This window comes from Dasypus novemcinctus, chromosome 7 (genome assembly GCF_030445035.2).
Source record: "Dasypus novemcinctus isolate mDasNov1 chromosome 7, mDasNov1.1.hap2, whole genome shotgun sequence".
NCBI lineage: Eukaryota > Metazoa > Chordata > Mammalia > Cingulata > Dasypodidae > Dasypus > Dasypus novemcinctus.
This window is the reverse complement of record NC_080679.1, coordinates 36953518-36972084: the sequence shown is the minus strand read 5'-3', so window position 1 is coordinate 36972084 and position 18567 is coordinate 36953518. Positions and strand designations below refer to the sequence as shown.

The 18567-nt window shown below is 37.8% G+C and overlaps 1 protein-coding gene across 2 annotated transcripts in view; it reads right to left on the bottom strand.

Moving 5' to 3' along the window:
• Nucleotides 1-18567, bottom strand: part of PLEKHM3 (pleckstrin homology domain containing M3) — a 239696-nt gene that overhangs the window by 18812 nt on the left and 202317 nt on the right. The window contains exon 7 of one of the 2 annotated variants that reach the window (XM_004458144.4): nucleotides 16364-16521. In XM_004458144.4, the coding sequence (XP_004458201.1) occupies nucleotides 16364-16521 (158 nt within the window). Of the gene's footprint in view, nucleotides 1-16363; nucleotides 16522-18567 lie in introns of those variants that run through there. The other variant, XM_058300273.2, reaches the window with a different exon arrangement.

The window sequence follows — 18567 nt, the reverse complement described above, 5'->3', positions numbered from 1 at the left end:
AAAGGCATGGCAAAGGACAGAGTTGAGGGTTTTTGATGTTGGAATTTGATGCTGCAGCCTTAAGATGGACTCCTGGGAAGTAAGCACATAGGAAAGAAAAGCAAGCCCCAGAAAGAAAGAAACCCTGAGCCCAGGAAGAAGCAAGCCCTGGGAAGAGAGGAACCCAGAACCCAGAGAGAAGCAAGACCTTGGAAAGGAGGAACCCAGGAAGCCTGAACTCTGGCAGACGTTGGCAGTCATCTTGCTCCAACACGTGAAAATAGACTTTGGTAAGGGAAGTAACTGAGGCTTATGGCCTGGTATCTGTAAGCTCCTACCCCAAATAAATACCCTTTATAAAAACCAACCAATTTATGGTATTTTGCATCAGCATCCCTCTGGTTGACTAATACAGGAGGCACCAGGAATTGAACCTGGGACCTCTTAGATGGGAAGCAGGCACTCAAATAACTGAACTATATCCAATCGGCAATGTATAATATTTTAATAATTAAAATTATCCTACTTTTGCATGAACCAAGCAGGTATTACCTTTAAGCCTGGTATATATTAATACCAAATGAGGGTAGAGAAGCTGAATAACAATGTTTGTTTTAATAGCCCCTTTCAATCAGTGAGAACATTATTTGGAACTTGTTTTCACTCTGAATATTAATAAAAGTTGTATGAAGCAATAATCATAGTAATAAAAATAGTTATGCTTATGTATGCTAACAATATGCAGATATGTGAGATACCCGGAAGTCACTGAAAAATTTTTTTCAAAGCCATATGTCTTCAAACGATAGGAACAGGGTAGAAGGCTAGACAGTGATGTGTCAGCAAAGGCATCTCTCCAAGAGAACAACACAAGCCACTCACCGGGGGAAGCTCAACCACCGGGCCTCACTCTATTCCTGGTCCCTGACTGTCTTCCCTACTGCCGAGGAATCTGCTTGTCCCTTTTCATCGTTGATTCTGAAGTTTTTCTTTCAAGTTATTGATGTAAGCCACTTTCCTGTTAAGTCTTTTAAAGTAAATTTCCTTTCTCTTTACTGTCAAGGAGTCCCTTTCTGGAAACTCATCTCAAAAAAGTGGGCATTAACTCCTTATGTTAAAGAAGGGCTTTAAGATACTTCTACCTCCCAACTCTCAAAACCGAACTATATCCTTCAGTTTAAGTTAAGTTAGTTCAAGCTAGTGGCTTCCAGTGCTTCCAATCAACAGTGTTTGAATCAGCTTCATTATTTGGAAGTTAGTCTATTGGTTTCATAAAAAGACAATTCCCACATTTCTGTTTTTCACACAAATTACTAACTTTTTAAAGCTATCTTTCCCTGTCATCAAAAGGATACAAAATTCTTACTGTCAACTTTGATGGGGTAGGGCCTCCTCCCCACCACCAAGTCCTACCAGAACTAATAGAGACTAGTTAAGGCTAGGTGGTTAAGTCTTTTATTCCTCTCTGATAATTTCAGGGCTAGTGCTCTGATAACAGGGTGAAGCAGAGAGGGTGCTGCACTGGGATTCAGCAGCCTGATTCTTCCACTAGCCATAGGTGTGGAGCTGGGTGGGGAAATTGGCCTCAACAGGGGTCTGGAAAGGGTGCAGGGGGTCAGAATGATGGGCAGATGATTGCTAAGCTCCTCCTAACTTTCTGGTATAATTCAGTTCAAACAGCAACTTTTGTATTGAGTGTGAACATCTGTCTACTGCTCCTTTATTGTAAGTGCTCTGGTTTGATTACTCAAAACTTTGTCTTTTCCTTTATGATTCTTTCATTGGTTTTAATCTCAAAATTTCTAATTTTCATCAGTTTTTTTAATTGTTAAATTTTTTCCCCACCCCTGTCGTTTTGTTTTTGCTGTGTCCATTAGCTGTGTGATCTTCTGTATCTATTTGTCTCTCTCTCTCTTTTTTTTTTTCGTCTGCTCTTCTCATCTTTCTCTTCTAGGATTCAGAGGGATTCAGTCGTGGGACCTCTGATGTGGAGAGAGGTTCCCTGTCAATTGCACTACCTCAGTTCTTGGGCTCTGCTGTGCTTCACTTTGACCCTCCCCTTTGTCTCTCTTTTGTTGCATTATCATCTTGCTGTGTGAGTCATTTGCGTGGGCACTGGCTCACCATGCAGGCACTCACATAGGCACCTGGCTCACCACGTGGGCACTGGCTCACTGTGCAGGCATGCTTTCTCTTCTTCTTTTTCACCAGGGGGTCCCAGGGATGGAACCTGGGTCCTCCCATATGGTAGGCAGAGGCTTTATCACTTGAGCCTCATCTCCTTCTCGTCATTGGTTTTTAAAAGTTTTTTAAAAATATAACTTCAGAAGATATTATCTGTACTCCCATAACTAGTATGACAGAAGAAGTCTCAAAATATCATAAGCATATTCTGATAAAACCAAGAGACCATTTTACCTTTTGTAATTCTAAAGCATGAAACAGTTCATTTCAGAATATACTGAAATGAACTGAAAAGTCAATATTTTTTCTATGGAAAGGTAAATACTCCTTCTCTTCTCTATTGTGTATTCAAGTTACTTATTTACAGTGCCACAGGGAAGGAAAAAGCACACACTAAAGAATGACTTAAAAGATGTTTTGAAAATTAAATTATCTGAGTAGTTTAGCAAAGTTCATATTTTTTACATCATTTCTCTCCTTACATTAAAGTCTCCATTGGCACAGTAAAACATACCTGTGCTGAATGTATGGCTGAATGTTAGCCATCATTCAATAGACCCACATGTGTTGGTAACATCTACTTAAATAATTTCTTTGAAATTATTTTAAAGGACATTTAAAAACAAAAGAAAATATGTTAACTATAGATTTGAAAAATTAAAATGAAGCAAAAATCTTCATTCATTCATGCACTACATTGAATATTTACTTACTATATGCTGTTCTAGATGCAGGGAATAGAGCAGTGAGCAAAATAGAAAAAGCTCATTTCCTTGTGGAGCTTACATTATTTCAGAATGGTGGGCTGAATCTCAATTTGAATTTGTATCTTAGTCCTTTTGGTTAACTGGAACAAAAGCAGTCAACTTCAGGACAAACATCCTGGCACAAACTACCAAACAGACAATGAGGAAATGGAGTTGAAGCAAAGCTCTTACTTTTTTTGTCAGCAAAAGTTATATGCCTGGTAGGTAGATCCAGAGGAGCAGTGATTTGTCAAAGTTCTCACAGCAAGTTAGTGGTAGAATTAGGAATGACATCTAGACTTCTTTATTCCCAGTCCAGTTATCTTTTCATGGACTAAGTTGCCTCTACTTATTAAATGGATCTCAATGGTTTTAGAGCCAATAAAAATTTTTTTTCCTGCAAAAGTATGCAGAAATAAATGTGTATAGGTTGTGTATGACTATTTTCCTGGTTGCAATATAATGTGTATTAAAAAAGGTGGATATAAAATTATATATTCAATATGATTCCATCATTATTAACTCTCTCTATATATATATCTATATGCATACAAATAGGTAGACAAAAGAGAATAAATTATGGAGGATTTTTAAATATTTTTGTTTACTTTACAAATTTTCTATTATGAAGACCATTTAATTTTATAAATGAGTTAAACATTGATGATCATTTCCACCTCAAAACAACAACAAAAAAGGTTCTCTGAAATGTTTAAGGATACAGATGATTAATACAATATTAACCAGAACCCTAAATATAAGCCTGGTAAGAAATGCATCTAGGTGGAGATGACAGCTATCTATTCAAGGGACCAAATGGCCTCAAAAACAATGGTAGTCCCAGCAGCTAGGACTGTGTTTATAAATGCACGTTATTTATCAAGTGGTTTAATGGTATAAAGGGTCAGGTCAGTCTGAGGGCCTCACAAAAAGTTTCGTCTGTGTTGGCAGACATTCTGAAACCTTTGACAAGTTACTACAGGAGCCACTAGGCCAAGGTGAAATGCTTTTTTTTCTCTTCCCCCCGCCCCCCCCATTTTTGGTTTTCTATGTCCATTAGCTGTGTGCTCTTCTGTGTCCACTTGCATTCTTGTCAGTGGCACCAGGAATCTGTGTCTCTTTTTGTTGCGTCATCTTGCTGTGTCAGCTCTCCATGTGTGCAGCAGCACTCCTGGGCAGGCTGCACTTTTCTCACATGGGGCAGCTCTCCTTGTGGGGTGCATTCCTTGCGCGTGGGGCTCCCCTACGTGGGGGACACCCCTGCGTGGCACGGCACTCCTTGTGTGCATCAGCACTGTGTGTAGGCCAGCTCACCACATGGGTCAGGAGGCCCTGGGTTTGAACCCTGGACCTCCCATGTGGTAGGCGGATGCTCCATCAGTTGAGCCAAATCTGCTTCCCAAGGTGAAATGCAATTTACCAAGTTACTCTTTGACAAGTTTGAAAGCCTAAAATACTAGAATTGTTTTCAAGATTTTAAGGGAAACTGTTAATGACATAATAAATACATTAAGGCGTGAGCACTCATATAATCTAAGAAGAAAGGAATTTCTTAGGTCACCAGTCTGCCTCTGCCATTCACAAAATGTGTGTGCTCTCTGGGCTTCCACCCTCTCCCCCAAGGCTATATGGTTGCCACAGTCTCCTGCATCTCTCCTAGCTTATGATTCTAAAACACAAGCAAGAATCTTGACTTCCACCATCATTGCTAGCCGGCCACCAAGAAAGTTCCTCAGTATGCTTCTCTTCAATAGGAGAGGAAGAGCAATAAGCAGACTGAAACACATGGTTCCTCAGAAAAGGCACCTATGAAGAGGAGTTCAAATTTCCTCTAGCTGTTTCTAGGATCCCACACCTCATTACAATATTCACTGAGTGGCTGCTTCCCAACAAAAGCCACAGAAAGGAAATATCATTAAAAGAGCGTATATACATAGGGGGAAGCTCCCTTGAGTCTGACCTAGCCAAGGCTGTTGTGTTCTATTGTTGAACAGGATGTAATAAGACTGCCAAGTGCAGCCCACAAACCTGCTAATTAGGTGCACTGACAGTGTTTGTTTTGGAACCGTTTACCAACAAAGGAATGTGTCAGGCTGATTAGTAAGAAAAGGGTATGTAATGTATGTGTATTGAGTCCAGATGAGGGCATAATCCAGGTATTCACTCTGTTTGTGCAAGGCCTCACACAAAAAAAGGAGGCTGAACAAACAGGAGGCCACAGCAAAAGAACAGCTTCTGGGCAGTGTTTTTCTCTCCCCTTCTCCTCTGGAATTTTCTTTTTTGTCCTCCCCACCCCACTTCTCTGTTCCCACCACAAAATATACCTGCCTAAACATGGAACTCTCTTTTGAAAAATTATGTACTACTATCCATCCCCAGAAAAATGGAAGAGCCTTTGTAAGGTTGTTGGCAAATCTGGGGTTTGATTATTTTCTAGGTGCATATGTGATAATTTGGGCAAAGCCACTCCCACATTTGTCCTCCATGAACCTTCTCCATGCTCCATGGTAAACAGGCAAATCAAAGGGAAATAGGGCATCAGAAAACAGGGCATCAGAAAACACAGCTCTTATTGTGCTGTTCAAGCTGTGCTGAGAAAAATTATGCATCTCAGCATCTTCTATGGAAAAGAGATTCTACATGTTATAATAAAGTAGGTTCTTTTTAAACAACTTTTAGAAGGTTGGACTACAGTTAGCCATTTGAAGCTTCATGTGCACATGAAGCTTAAAGAAGCACAGAAAGTACCAAGGCAAAGAACAAGTCCTTAGGGTCAGGGTGGTATGGATTGCAATAAAATGCAAAATGATAAAGACAATTCAAAAAGTCAAGTGTGTTGGGAGGTGTCTCCATGCCCATCAGTAAATATTGGACAGTTTTAGAGTTTGGTCAGATGGATGAAAGCTCTGGGTCTTGGGCTGTGTTCTCTGGGAGACTCTATTTTTCTATAAGCTAACCTGACAAAACAGATTTTAAAAATAAGAAGAGGATAAGCCCTGTGAGAAACTCACCTGCTATGGAGGTCTCCATGAGACCAATGCTCATGGTCTACAGACAGATGTTGGAAATGCTCTTTAAATGTGTGCAGATTGAAGGTGGTGTCAGAGTATGTTATCTCAACTGGTAAGAGTTTGGTGTTGATAAGGTCAAGATCCTGAACACAACTGTTATTCCTTGGAAGGGGAGTGGGCAGATATATAGTTTTCTTATACACAAAGAAAAACTGGCATGTAATGCTTAATCTGCAACTCTAAACTCCAGCACTTTAAAAAACAAGTAACTTTTTTAGAAGGGTAACCACGGAGCAGCAGATGCCCCCTTAACACAGGAATAACACCTCCTTTGATGCCTTCTCCACAAGATGCAGATGTTCCCACTAGAGAAATACCTCAAGTGAGAGGTCAGCTGCTTCATTCTTACATATGAAGCTTTAGTGCTACTTCCGACTTTTGCTATGCTTCTTCAATCTTTGGAAGTATTTTAAATCCCTTTAACTCATTAGACAGTTTATTTAAAAAGCTTCGTGTTCTTATGAATATACATATGCTTGGGAGAGCTGTACCAAACAATACATATTTATGGAATGCCTACTTTATAGTATATCCATCTTTAAATCTAACTGAAAACGGTATAGGGGTCAGAAAATCTTGAAATGCAGTGTTTTCCACTCTGGGAAACCTGAGAGGATGACTTGTACATCATATGAAAAATTCAACAAAAGCCAAATGAATCAGGGCAGAAAGGATGGAATTGACAGCTGGTTTATGGTAGCTGGTTTATTCAGTAAATCCCACGCTAAAATGCATGCTGAGAGATTTTGCATGCTAAGTGTTGAAAGCGTTAGGAAGGGGTCCTTAATAACAAGGGAAGCCTAGTAATATGTAGAGATGTCAGAAGGAAAGCTGGATAGGAGAATAATTTAAGAATTCTTTTAGATCTAAATTTCAGGTCATTTTGTGAATATACGTTTTTGTTTTGTTTTTACAGTCATTGCTTTCCCTTAAGTCTCAGGAGAATCAGCCTAATTTTCTGTTTTTTAATTCTTAGAAGTGATTTTGATTTCTTTAGGATGTGGAATTTTATCATTGTCTTAACAAAATGTTTATCTCTCCTAAAGCTGTGCTTTAGTTTTAGCCCTCTAGGATTAGGCTTAAGTAAAGCAGTTTTATGTTTCAGGGCTTCCTATTGTATTTAAAACCTTGTAGTTTGGATTTTAGTGTTTTCCTACTCAGGTTAGAGAGAGGTATGTACTTAATTTGTGTTTCAGATGAAAGAATATCTCAAGGCAAAACTGTCTTGAGTGTTATTTTCTGAATGGGGGAAACTATGGCGCAAACCGGGCTGTGCACACCTGAGGATCAAGCCTGATGCCGTCTGATGCTCAAGGCGCATCTTTGCAAACAGCACCTGCCTAGGAATGCTCCCGAGGGGGAAGTTCCACTGTGGTCTCCTTCCCTGCTCCCCTATACACAGTCCTTCTGCCATCTTACAAAAAGAGGCATATCTTTTACGCTCCCAATTTAACAGTGACTCATTGCTTCAAGTGTAAGGGACTTCAAGGTTAGCAAATAAAGGAACAATTCACAATGCCTCTTTTGGGGGAGACTTCTTTAATGACAGATATTCAAAATTCCTTTTAGGTGGTATGCTCTAAAAAGCTTTGAGGACTACAGGTATGGAAGAAGCAGCGATGGATTGAGGTTCAAATTTGGCCTTACCTCTTAACAGCCACATGCCCTGGACAAGTTACTTACCTTTTCAGAACCTTGGCTTCCTCATTATTAAAAGTCCTCAGGAGAAAAAAAAGCAAGTCCCTCAGGAGAAGCGGACTTGGCCCAGTGGTTAGGGCCTCTGCCTACCACATGGGAGGTCCATGGTTCAAACCCAGGGCCTCCTTGACCTGTGTGGAAATGGCCCATGCACAGTGCTGATGCACGCAAGGAGTGCCGTGCCACACAGGGTGTCCCCTGCGTAGGGGCGCCCCACATGCAAGGAGTATGCCCCATAAGGAGAGCCCCCAGCGTGAAAGAAAGTGTAGCCTGCCCAGGAATGGCGCTGCATACATGGAGAGCTGACACAATGAGATAACGCAACAAAAAGAAACACAGATTCCCGGTGCTGCTGATAAGGATAGAAGCGGTCAAAAAACACACAGCGAATGGGGTGGGGGGGGGGAGAAGGGTAGGGAAGAGAAATAAACAAAAAATAAATCTTAAAAAAAAAAAAAGTCCCTCAGGGAAGCAGATCTGGCTCAAACGATTGGGCTCCTGCCTACCATATGGGAGGTCCCAAGTTCGGTTCCTGGGGCTTCCTAGTTTGAAGGCGAGCTGGCCTGCATGGAGAGGTGGCCCATGTGAAGAGCTGGCCTGTGCAGCAAGTTGACACAACAAGGTGACACAATAAAAAAGAGACACAGAGGAAAAACAGTGAGAGACACAACATACCAGGGAGCTGAGGTGGCTCAAGCAATTGAGTACCTCTCTCCCACACTGGAAGGTCCCAGGAGAAGTTCCCAGTGCCTCTAAAGAGAAGACGAGATGAGAAGACAAGCAGACACAAAAGAATGCACAGTGAATGGACACATAGAGCAGACAGAGAGAGAAGTAGCAAGGGGCAGGGGGTGGAATAAATCTTAAAAAAAAAAAGTCCCTCAGAGACCTGGTGTAAGAAGGAAGTAATGAGATCTGGAGATTGTTGGCCCGAGTGCTGGTCAACATTTGTGTCCTTTCCTTTAACAATCACATCACCTTCTTTAAGGACTGCCCAAAATGGTGTCCTAAAAATTAATACTATGTGTATATTTTTAAATTATTCATGATTCATGAAGCTTTTTTCCGCCTAATGATTACTTTAATAAGGAGAAAAAGTCTGGAAAAGTTGACCGATATATATGGTCTTAATCAAAGAAGCCTGCTACACCTGAGCATATTCTAATAGTGAAATGCATAAATCAGTGCTGTAAAATTCAATGTAGAGCTTTTACATTTTAGAAATTATGGCATTTCTTTTTTTTGCCTACAATGACCATCATGCCTATGAATGATATCTTGTCTTGGAGCTCTGTGTCCACACCCTCTACCTTGGCTTCTACTACCCTTTAACAGAGCTGAGTAACTGCTTGTCTGTCTCTCTAGACTGTAAACTATTTGTGAGTAAGGAGCATGCTGTGTTCTCTGCGTGCCTCCAGCATCCAGCCCAAAGCAACACATTGTATGCTCCACACATCATTTACTGAAAGAATGAGTAGTCCTAATGCTTCTGAAAGGTTTTTTACTGAATTGTAATTATGGAATTCAAAGAATACTGGGATCTGAAAGGATATTAAGTATATTTCTGAGGACAAAGGGGTACTGAATTTAGCAAGCTGGTCAAGGGTATGTGGTGATGAATTCAATAAATACCTTAGTTCTAAGCTTTTTAACAAACTGAGTTTTAAACGTTTTTTATTATGGAAAATTTCAAACACATTCAAAAGTAGAAATAATAGTATAATAAATCCCTGTGTACTCATCATCCAGCTTCAACTATTATCAACTCATGGCCAAACCTTTGACTCTATATTCATCCCCCTTCTCCTGCTATTAGATTTAGTCTAAAGCAAATCCCAGATACCTTACTTTACCCATAAATATGTTACACACTGATTTAAAAAGTTTATCTCCACCCCTCAAATTTATTTTTATTTATCAAATTTATTAATTCAATACTTCTTCATGGAAAGAAGTTTTAAATCAGCAACTAAATCTTTCTGATGAACATTTTCCTTTAAATTTGTGTGTGTGTGTGTTTCTTTTAGCTCTTTCCCATATACTTGCAAAAATCATTCCCAGTGTTTAACTGGAAACTCAACACCAAGAGAAAGCTCATTGAGTTCTTGAAAAGAATGATCAACCTGGAATTCCAGGAAGGTTAGTCAGGGCTCCTTCTGACTCAGACTTTTGTGCAAATTAAAGAACCACATCTGACTAAGGTAGAGAGTATTCTAAATAGCTGCACGTTCTTTCCTGTGGGCAAAGCCCTTATGAGCCCATACATATGCTAATATGGTCATTTGGTTGTGAGAACCCAGAACTTCTTATTAGGACCACAGCTATTTTAGAGGAGAGATTCTTTCTTTTTCCTGTGCTTCAGAACCAGCCATGGAGCGTATGAAGATAGGTTTCTGGGGATTAAAAAATAACGAAGTCTCACAGAAGATTCTGATCTACAGCCAGAATGGAGTACTTCTGCCCTCATCAAAGGACAAGTTCTGGGATTGAGGGCTTTAAAAATGTGTGTTCAACCCAGCGCTCAGATCTTGGTTTCTAATACCAAGGAATGGGGGCCCCTGGGAGAAATGGCTGGTTCTAGTACTGAGGCAGGGAATATAAAAGATGAGCCTGGGTGATGTATCTGGTAGTGCCAGAAAGTAAGGAAGTGCTCAAAAACCACAAACAATGATGGGGATATGTTGGAGAGACACAGGAGCCAACTGGAAGAGCTCTCAATAGCCAAAGTTGAAAAGATTTCAGCAACAAAATAAAGTTGTTTTTGGATTATAACTCAAAGTACAAAATAAATTCACAAGGCTATATTGATAAACATAATTGAAAAAAAATAAATTAATGTGGGAGAAGAGACAAACCTTGGGTGCAGAAGTACTCCAATGCCCTATGGGGCAAAGCATAACTCCCTACTCCTTGAATGTGGGCTGTACATTATGACTTCCTTCCAAAGAGCACAGTATGAAAAGGAAGGAAAAGAAGAGTGACTTTTCAGTGAAGAAACCTGACATACACTATGTCAGCCTGATGATCAAGATCAACGAAAACAAGCAAAGTCTAAGAAACTGTGACAGTCAAGAGGAGCCCAAGGAGACATGACAACTAAATTTAATATGGTACCATGGATGAGCCCAAGGAAGAGCCCAAGGAAACATGACAACTAAATTTAATATGGTACCATGGATGGGATCTTGTAAGAGAAAAAGCACATCAGGTAAAAACTAAGGGAATCTGAAGAAAGTTATAGACTGTAGTTAATAACAATGTATCAATATTGGTTCCTTAACTGTAATAAATTGTAACTAATGCAAGATGTTAATAAGGGGATCCATAAATCGAAAACTGTTCTAATAAAGTTTATTTTAAGAATGAATGCTCAGCTTTGGTTTTAGAGTCCAGTGCTCAGTTGGATGAAGTTTTAAAAACTTTTAATAAATAGACTATATTTAAGAACAGTTTCAGGTTTATAGAAAAAATTGCCCAGATAGAACAGAGAATTCCTATATACTCCCTCCCCCCAGGTTCCCCTATTATTAACATCTTGCATTAGTGTGGTACATTTATTGCAATTAATGAACCAATATTGAAAAATAATTATTAACTAAATCCATAATTTACATTAGAGTTCATTGTTCACATTGTGTATTTCTATGAGTTTGGGCAAATGCATATATAACCTTGATGGTTTTGAGAAGTACTGGTCAGGTATCTTGTAGTATATTTCTTTTGGGATTTGTCTGATTTTTGTTTGTTCATTTGTTTGTTTTTCCATGATTACACTGGGGCTATGTGTTTGTGAGAGAAAGACAACAGAAGTAAATTGCCCGTTTCATCACATCATATGAAGAGTACATACTATTAACATGACTTACCACTGTTGGTATTGTCCAGTCTGTGACTTGACTTTCCATTTTCCTAATAGTGTCTTTTGATACTTTTAAACTTTTATTGAAGTCCAATTTACCAATTTTTTTTTTCTTTTGTGTTTCATGTTTTTGTATCAGATCTAATTATTTTCCTAACCCAAGGTCACAAAAATTTTTGTTTGTGTTTTAGAGTTTTAGCTCTGAGGTTTAGATCTATGTTCCATTTTGAGTTAACTTTGGTGTATAGTGTGAGGTAAGGGTCTATGTTCATTTTGTGCATGTGGATATCCATCTGTACTATTGATCATTAATTGAAAAGACTATCTTTTTTTCTTGGCATTTTTTTTTTTCAAACAAAGATCTCACATATTGATTACTGAACTAAGCATAAAACAACAACAACAGGGTTTTCTTCAATAAAATAAGTCCAACTTTTCAGAAAGGGTGACTTCTTCAACTTGATATGGCAAGATGCTAATGAACTTGGCACAGCATAAACATGTGGGCCAACACATATGCAATTCCTTACAGACCTGGCTTAGTTCTTCTCCAATGTCTCCTTTCAGAGTTGTACCTGATTTTATTGCCAGTTTTCACTTGAATCCATTGAGGAATGGTATGATTCTGTATTTGTTTCTTGGCCAGGAATCACTTGATTCTAAAGGTCTTATGAGACAACATGGTGAAGCTGGAAGTCAAACGCACGTTCGATAATGGTGGATGAAGAAAGAAAGAGTGTCCTAGCATCTCTGCTGCAAATCAGTTGACCATAAATGTAAATGTAATGGATTTTCATTTCTGTTCTATTGATCTATATTCTTATCCTTTATCAATACTACAATGGCTTAATTACTGTTATGAAATCTGTACAGTAAGTCCTAAACATTGTTCTTTTTCAAAATTGTTTTGATTACTTTAGGTCTTTGCATTTCCATGTAAATTTTAAGATCAGCTTCTCAATTTCTACAAAAAAAGCTTGCTGGGATTTGATAATATTTGTGATAAAGCTATCGATGAACTTGGGGAGTACTGCTATCTTAACAATGTTGAGTCCTCCAAATGATGAATATGGAATTTCTATTGATGTAGATATTCTTTAATTACTCTCAACAATGTTTTGTAGTTTCTATTATACAACTTTTGCAGAATCAAACAGTTCTTTTGTTAAATTTATTCCTACATATTTTATTCTTTTTGATGCTATTGTGAATGGAATTGTTTCCTTAATTTGATTTTTTATTTAATTTTATTTACTTCTTTTAAGTTTGATTTTTAGGCTGTTCATTGCTAGTCTATAAAATACAATTGGCTTTTTGTACATTAATTTTGTATCCTATGAATTTCCTAAACTTGTTTCTTAGTTCTAGTAGTTTTTGTGGGTTTCTTAGGATCTTCTACATATAAATTCATGTCATCTGTGATTAAAGGCAGTTTTACTTTTACCTTTTTAATCTAGCTAGAACTTTTATCTTTTTCTCTTTCTCTTTATTATACTATCTAGAACTTGCAGCACAAAGTTAAGTAGAAGTGAGAAGAATAGACATTCTTGCCTTCTTTTTGATTTTATAGAGAAGCATTTAGTCTTTTACCACTAGGTATGATTTTGGCTGTAGGTTTTTTTGTAGATAACTTTTATCCAGTTGAGGAAGTTTCTTTCTAGTTCTACTTTATTAAGAGTTTTTGTGAATAATGTCAAGAGTTAATTAAAAGCATTTTATCATGCTTTTTATGTATCTATTTAGATGACGATTTGGTTTGAACTCTTTATTAATATTGTATATTAAAATAATTGATTTTCAGATACTAAACCAAATACAGATGCAAAATCCCACTTGATCATGATGATATACACTCTTTTTATACATGTTTTTGATTTGGTTTGCTTTTTTTTTTTTTTTTTTGAGAGGTACCAGGGATTGAACCTGGGGCCTCATACATGAGAATCAGGTGCTCAGCTGCTTAGCTATACCTGCTCTGCTGCTAATATTCTTTAAAGGATTTTTGTGTCTATGTTTACAAGGGTTATTGGGCTTTTGATATCCTTATTTAGCCTTGGTCATACTGGCCTCACAGAATGAACTGGGAAGTCCTCTTCTCTTCCATTTTCTGAAAGGCTTTATGAAGGATTGGTATTTTTTCTTCTTTATATATTCAACAGAATTAATCAGTGAAGCCATTTGGGCCTGGGCTTCTCTTTATGGGAAGATTTAAAAATGACCCAATTCTTGTTTAGGTTTTATTCATATTTGTATTTCATCTTGATCAGTTTTGTTTACAGTACTGCTTTATAATCCTTTTAATTTCTATATAATTGGTAGTGATATCCCATTTCATGACTCGTTTTTGACACTTTGTGTCTCTCTCAATTTCTTGTTCAGTCAAGCTTAGAATTTGTCAAAGCTAAGGGATCATTAAAGAACTTTTGGTTTTATTGGTTTATTTTTCTGTTTCCTATTTCAGTGATTTCTCCCCTAATATTTATTATGTCCTTCCTTCTGCTTGCTTTGGATTTAGTTTGTTTCCCCCCCACCTAGTTTCTTAAGGTGGAAGTTTAGGTTACTGATTTGAGACCTTTCTGGTTTTCTGATATTGGTGTTTATAGCTGTAAATTTCACTCTAAAACTGCTTTAGTTGCACCCTATAAATTTTGATATGTTATGTTTTGTTTTTATTTATTTCAAAATATTAAAAAATTTCCCTTATGTTCTTCTTTGACCCATAAATTATTTTGAAGTATATTGTTTAATTTTCAAATATTTTGGGTTTTCCCCAATTTTTTCTGTTGTGGATCTTTGACTTAATTCCATTGTGATCTGAGAATATACTTTGCATGGTTTCAATCTTGTAAACTTTATTGAGTTATTTTGTGGCCCATATGATCTATTTAGTTGGAATTATTTGTTTTATTGAGACATAATTTATTTGCTGAAAATTCACCTTCTTAAAATATATAATTCAGTGATATTTAGTATATTTTTAGTATATTCAAGTAAGATCATGCAACTATCACCACAATCTAATTCTAGAAAATTTTTACTACCCCCAAAAGAATCTCCCACCCATTGGTAGTCACTCTCTCTTTCCTCCTTCCTCTTGGCAACTGCTAATCTACTTTTTTTTCCCTCTCTCTCCCATTCCCTGCCCCAGTTGTCTGTTCTCTGTGTCCATTTTCTGTGTGTTCTTCTGTGTCCGCCTGTATTCTTGTCAGCGGCACCAGGAATCTGTGTCTCTTTTTGTTGTGTCATCCTGCTGCATCAGCTCTCCGTGTGTGCAGCGCCATTCCTGGGCAGGCTGCACTTTTTTCGCCCTGGGTGTCTTTCCCTATGGGGCATACTCCTTGTGTGTTGGGGCTCCCCTACGTGGGGGACTCCCCTGCATGGCACGGCACTCCTTGCGAGCATCAGCACTGCATGTGGGCCAGCTCACCACATGGGTCAGGAGGCCCTGGGTTTGAACCTTGGACCTCCCATGTGGTAGGCGGATGCCCTATCCATTGGGCCAAATCTGCTTCCCCTAATCTACTTTTTGACTCTACATACTTGTCTATTCTGGACATCCCATATAAAAGGTATCATACGACATGTGCTCTTTTGTGCCTTGGCTTCTTTCATGTAGCATGTTATTAATGTTCATTCATGCTGTAACATGTATCAGTATTTCATTACTTTTTTATTGCTGAATAACATTCCATTGTCTAGATAAACCACATTTTCATCAGTTGATGGACATTTGGGTTGTTTCTACTTTTTGACTATTAGGATAATGCTGCTATAAACATTCATATACAAGTTTTTATGTGGAGCGCATTTTTAAGAGGTATCTAAATCTCTAGACTATGTACTAAGAACCTGTACTCAGGAAACTGGAGGCTGGTGAGTGTGTGTGTGTTTCTGTCTGTGTGTGATTGTCTTTTTCTGTGTGTGGACAACCCAAATTCCTGGGAGTTTACAAAGAGTCTTTGGGTTAAAGAAGAGACCAAAATGGCTGAACCAACTCTTACATCCTAGCTCTACTGTACATGCTTCAACTTTCCCTGGCCACATGCCTTACCTTCTGTCCTGAACCGCAGTGCAAGTCAGCCCTGCAGGGTGGGAAATGAGCCATGACATTCATACCAAAGAAGCCAATGCACATACACATTAACAGTGGGTATTTCTATTATGCTTTTGGGATGAAAGGAAAAGTGATATGTATCATTTTCAGATTCAAAAAAACCAATAGTAAAAGCCCTGCTGTACCAGTTAGTGGAGGAAAAAAAATATCCATCAATCAATGGATGTGATGATGCCCAAATATTACTTTGGTTAGAAAAATAATCCCACATAAACTCCCACTTTTCTTCCTTTAGGTACTAAAGCTTTCATCACTATCCTGTCGTGTATCTGTGGGGAAAAGCATGTGGTGAGGCAGACAGCTGTTCACCAGTGTTGAACTAGTTTTATTCCTAGAGGTCAATTCAGTTTTGGCCTTCCTCTGAGAATGCAATTTCCCATTGCCTTTCATGTATCCCTGAAAAGGTTGTAAGTATTCTTCCTCCCCAATCTTCATTCTTAAAATGAATTTGAACACTGTTACCTAAAAAGGCAGAGCTAGGGGGTGTTTCCTTATAACTCTGTTATCTCATCCTAGATAACTGTAGTGAGATAAGGGTTAGAAATAAATTCAAGAAACCAAAGGGTAAAAAATGCTCTCCAAGTTTAAGGGAAACCTGATTCAGTCTAGAAGACAGAGATACAGTACTTGACTAAAAGTTGGCCTGCTTTGGCCAAATAAAACAGCATGTAACATCTTCAGGTATTCTTTTATGAGACAAGATATTCTGTACCTGCTTGTTGAAATATCCTCAAAGGGGTAGAGGATCTCTCCATTGTTACAGATTTCACAGATGAACCCCTTCTGGCTACACAGACTGCAGCTGTACACGTGTGAGGTGGCAAATTTAATGACCTTGCCCAAGAATGGAGCCAGCTTTCCCTCTATCACCTGCAGAAAGAGAAATGGGACAGGGAAGTAAATTAATTGAGAACAGAAGTCTTGCAGATGCAGGAGGACTGGAATTCTTTCCTTTACACAACAGGAAAACCTCTAATTATAATTTCTCAGCAAATCTGAGAAAGAACTCTCTGGTTTAAGCCTCTGGAGGTTGAAGAATGAAGACGCTGAAACTTCTTTTGTATTCCTTTCTTTGTAGTGTGGTGTAAGGGATTCAGGACCAACAAATGGGGGCCCTACTTTCATAGCTCAATTTCACAGTTATGGTGTGGTATTCTATGATGGATTTCCCAAAATAGATTTGAAAAGCACAAAGTATATTAATGTAGAATTTCATGTTATAAATTCAATAATATCTTTTCTCTGATGAATCAATGGCTTCATTTTCTTACCATATAGTAAATGTGAAAAAATAAGTTTCTTTAGTTGATGTTAAGTATAACATAAAGAGGCTGCAAATTGGCTGTCTAAGGGCCATATTTAACCTGTTTTTTTTTCACATCTTGAACACATTTTAAAAAGAGTCAATTTAAAAATTGAGAGCTTTCAAATAAAAATACAGATTTTTTGTCTTCTATTAAAAAATTGGAAGATTTAGTAAAGGAAGGCCTGAATTTCAATGTGATGATGATCATGGCTCTCTGTATCCTGCCATGTCCAAGTGCTTTGCCTCTGCCTTGCACATTGATGCTTCCTGTTGGGTCTGGATAATCTTTGAGTTTGGAACCCACTTTCAATCAGATCCCTTCTCATTTAATTAATATTGTATAGTCTTCACAAACTTCAGCAATTCACACACTAACAAGACAAAATTTGCCTTTACTTCTCTCTCATTAATGTGCACACATATACACATATATTTTGGGACTTGGAATAAGAGAGAATGAAGATTAAATTTCATTTGGGAAAATGTGGAAATAGCTGGATTTTTTTCCCCAAATAAATACAGGATGAAAATGACAATTTTACATAAAAATAACATCCAAGGGGAATGTAGTAAATCATAACTAAAAAGAAATTACACTTCCAAGGTAAGTAATAATAACTGATGATAAAAAAATAAAAGAATGTAGTCATTATGTTTTCTGCAATAAATGTAAGTATACATTAATATTCGAGTTAAAATCTGAGGTAGTTTTTAAAACACCAGGGAAGAATCCTATGACATTTTAAAAATAAATATAACAGTAGCTCTTTTGATAGAGGGACACAAGAAGAATCAAATCTTTTACCTTGTCTATAGCTGATTTTTTTTTTCCATTTTAAAAAAGAGATTAAGTGCTTTGTTTTTGCATTAAAATATAAAAAAATGAACAGAAAAATCTCTTTAACTTGCTCTCCTCTCCACTACTTTTAGGAAGCCATGGATAGATCTCCGTATTTGTGTTCTCTCAGGAACTGTTAACTCCAGTATATCCCAGTAAGACATGCTCATAATACCAATACATAATACATACTTTCTAAGAAATAACCACTACCAAATCATACACCCAACCACAAGTACTTTCCCATGTGTCATAGAGTTATTTCTAAACTGTGGTAACAATACTTTAGCTGAGTTTGGCTTTTCTTACTTCACTCTTCCCTAAACAACTAAAGTTAATTTAAAGAAAGGCACTAACCAACTATAATGCATTTAGAGGAAAACAACAGGATATAAAACAGTCTGGGAAACAAGTGAGCAAATGTTGTTTGAAAAAACTGAGGCGGAAGTGAAGAGGCTTGAGGAGGACGTGAGAGCTGCCATCAACGAGCTAAAGGAGAAGATGAGCATCTTGTGCACATAACGTTTTCTCCACCTAGGAGAGTTCTCTAGGGCAAAGGGTATGAACTGGTTCCTTCCTTTCTAATATTTATATATCTTATTTATGTTTCATGTCTTATTGCATTACCCAGCACTTCTAAAATAATATAAAATAAATAATGGTGCTAGTGGCCATTCTTGTTATTTCAGTGAGAAATAAACTGGTACTTATGGAGTCTACAATGAGTGGCTCATTTTCTCATCAAATAACTTTATTGAGATATAATTCACAT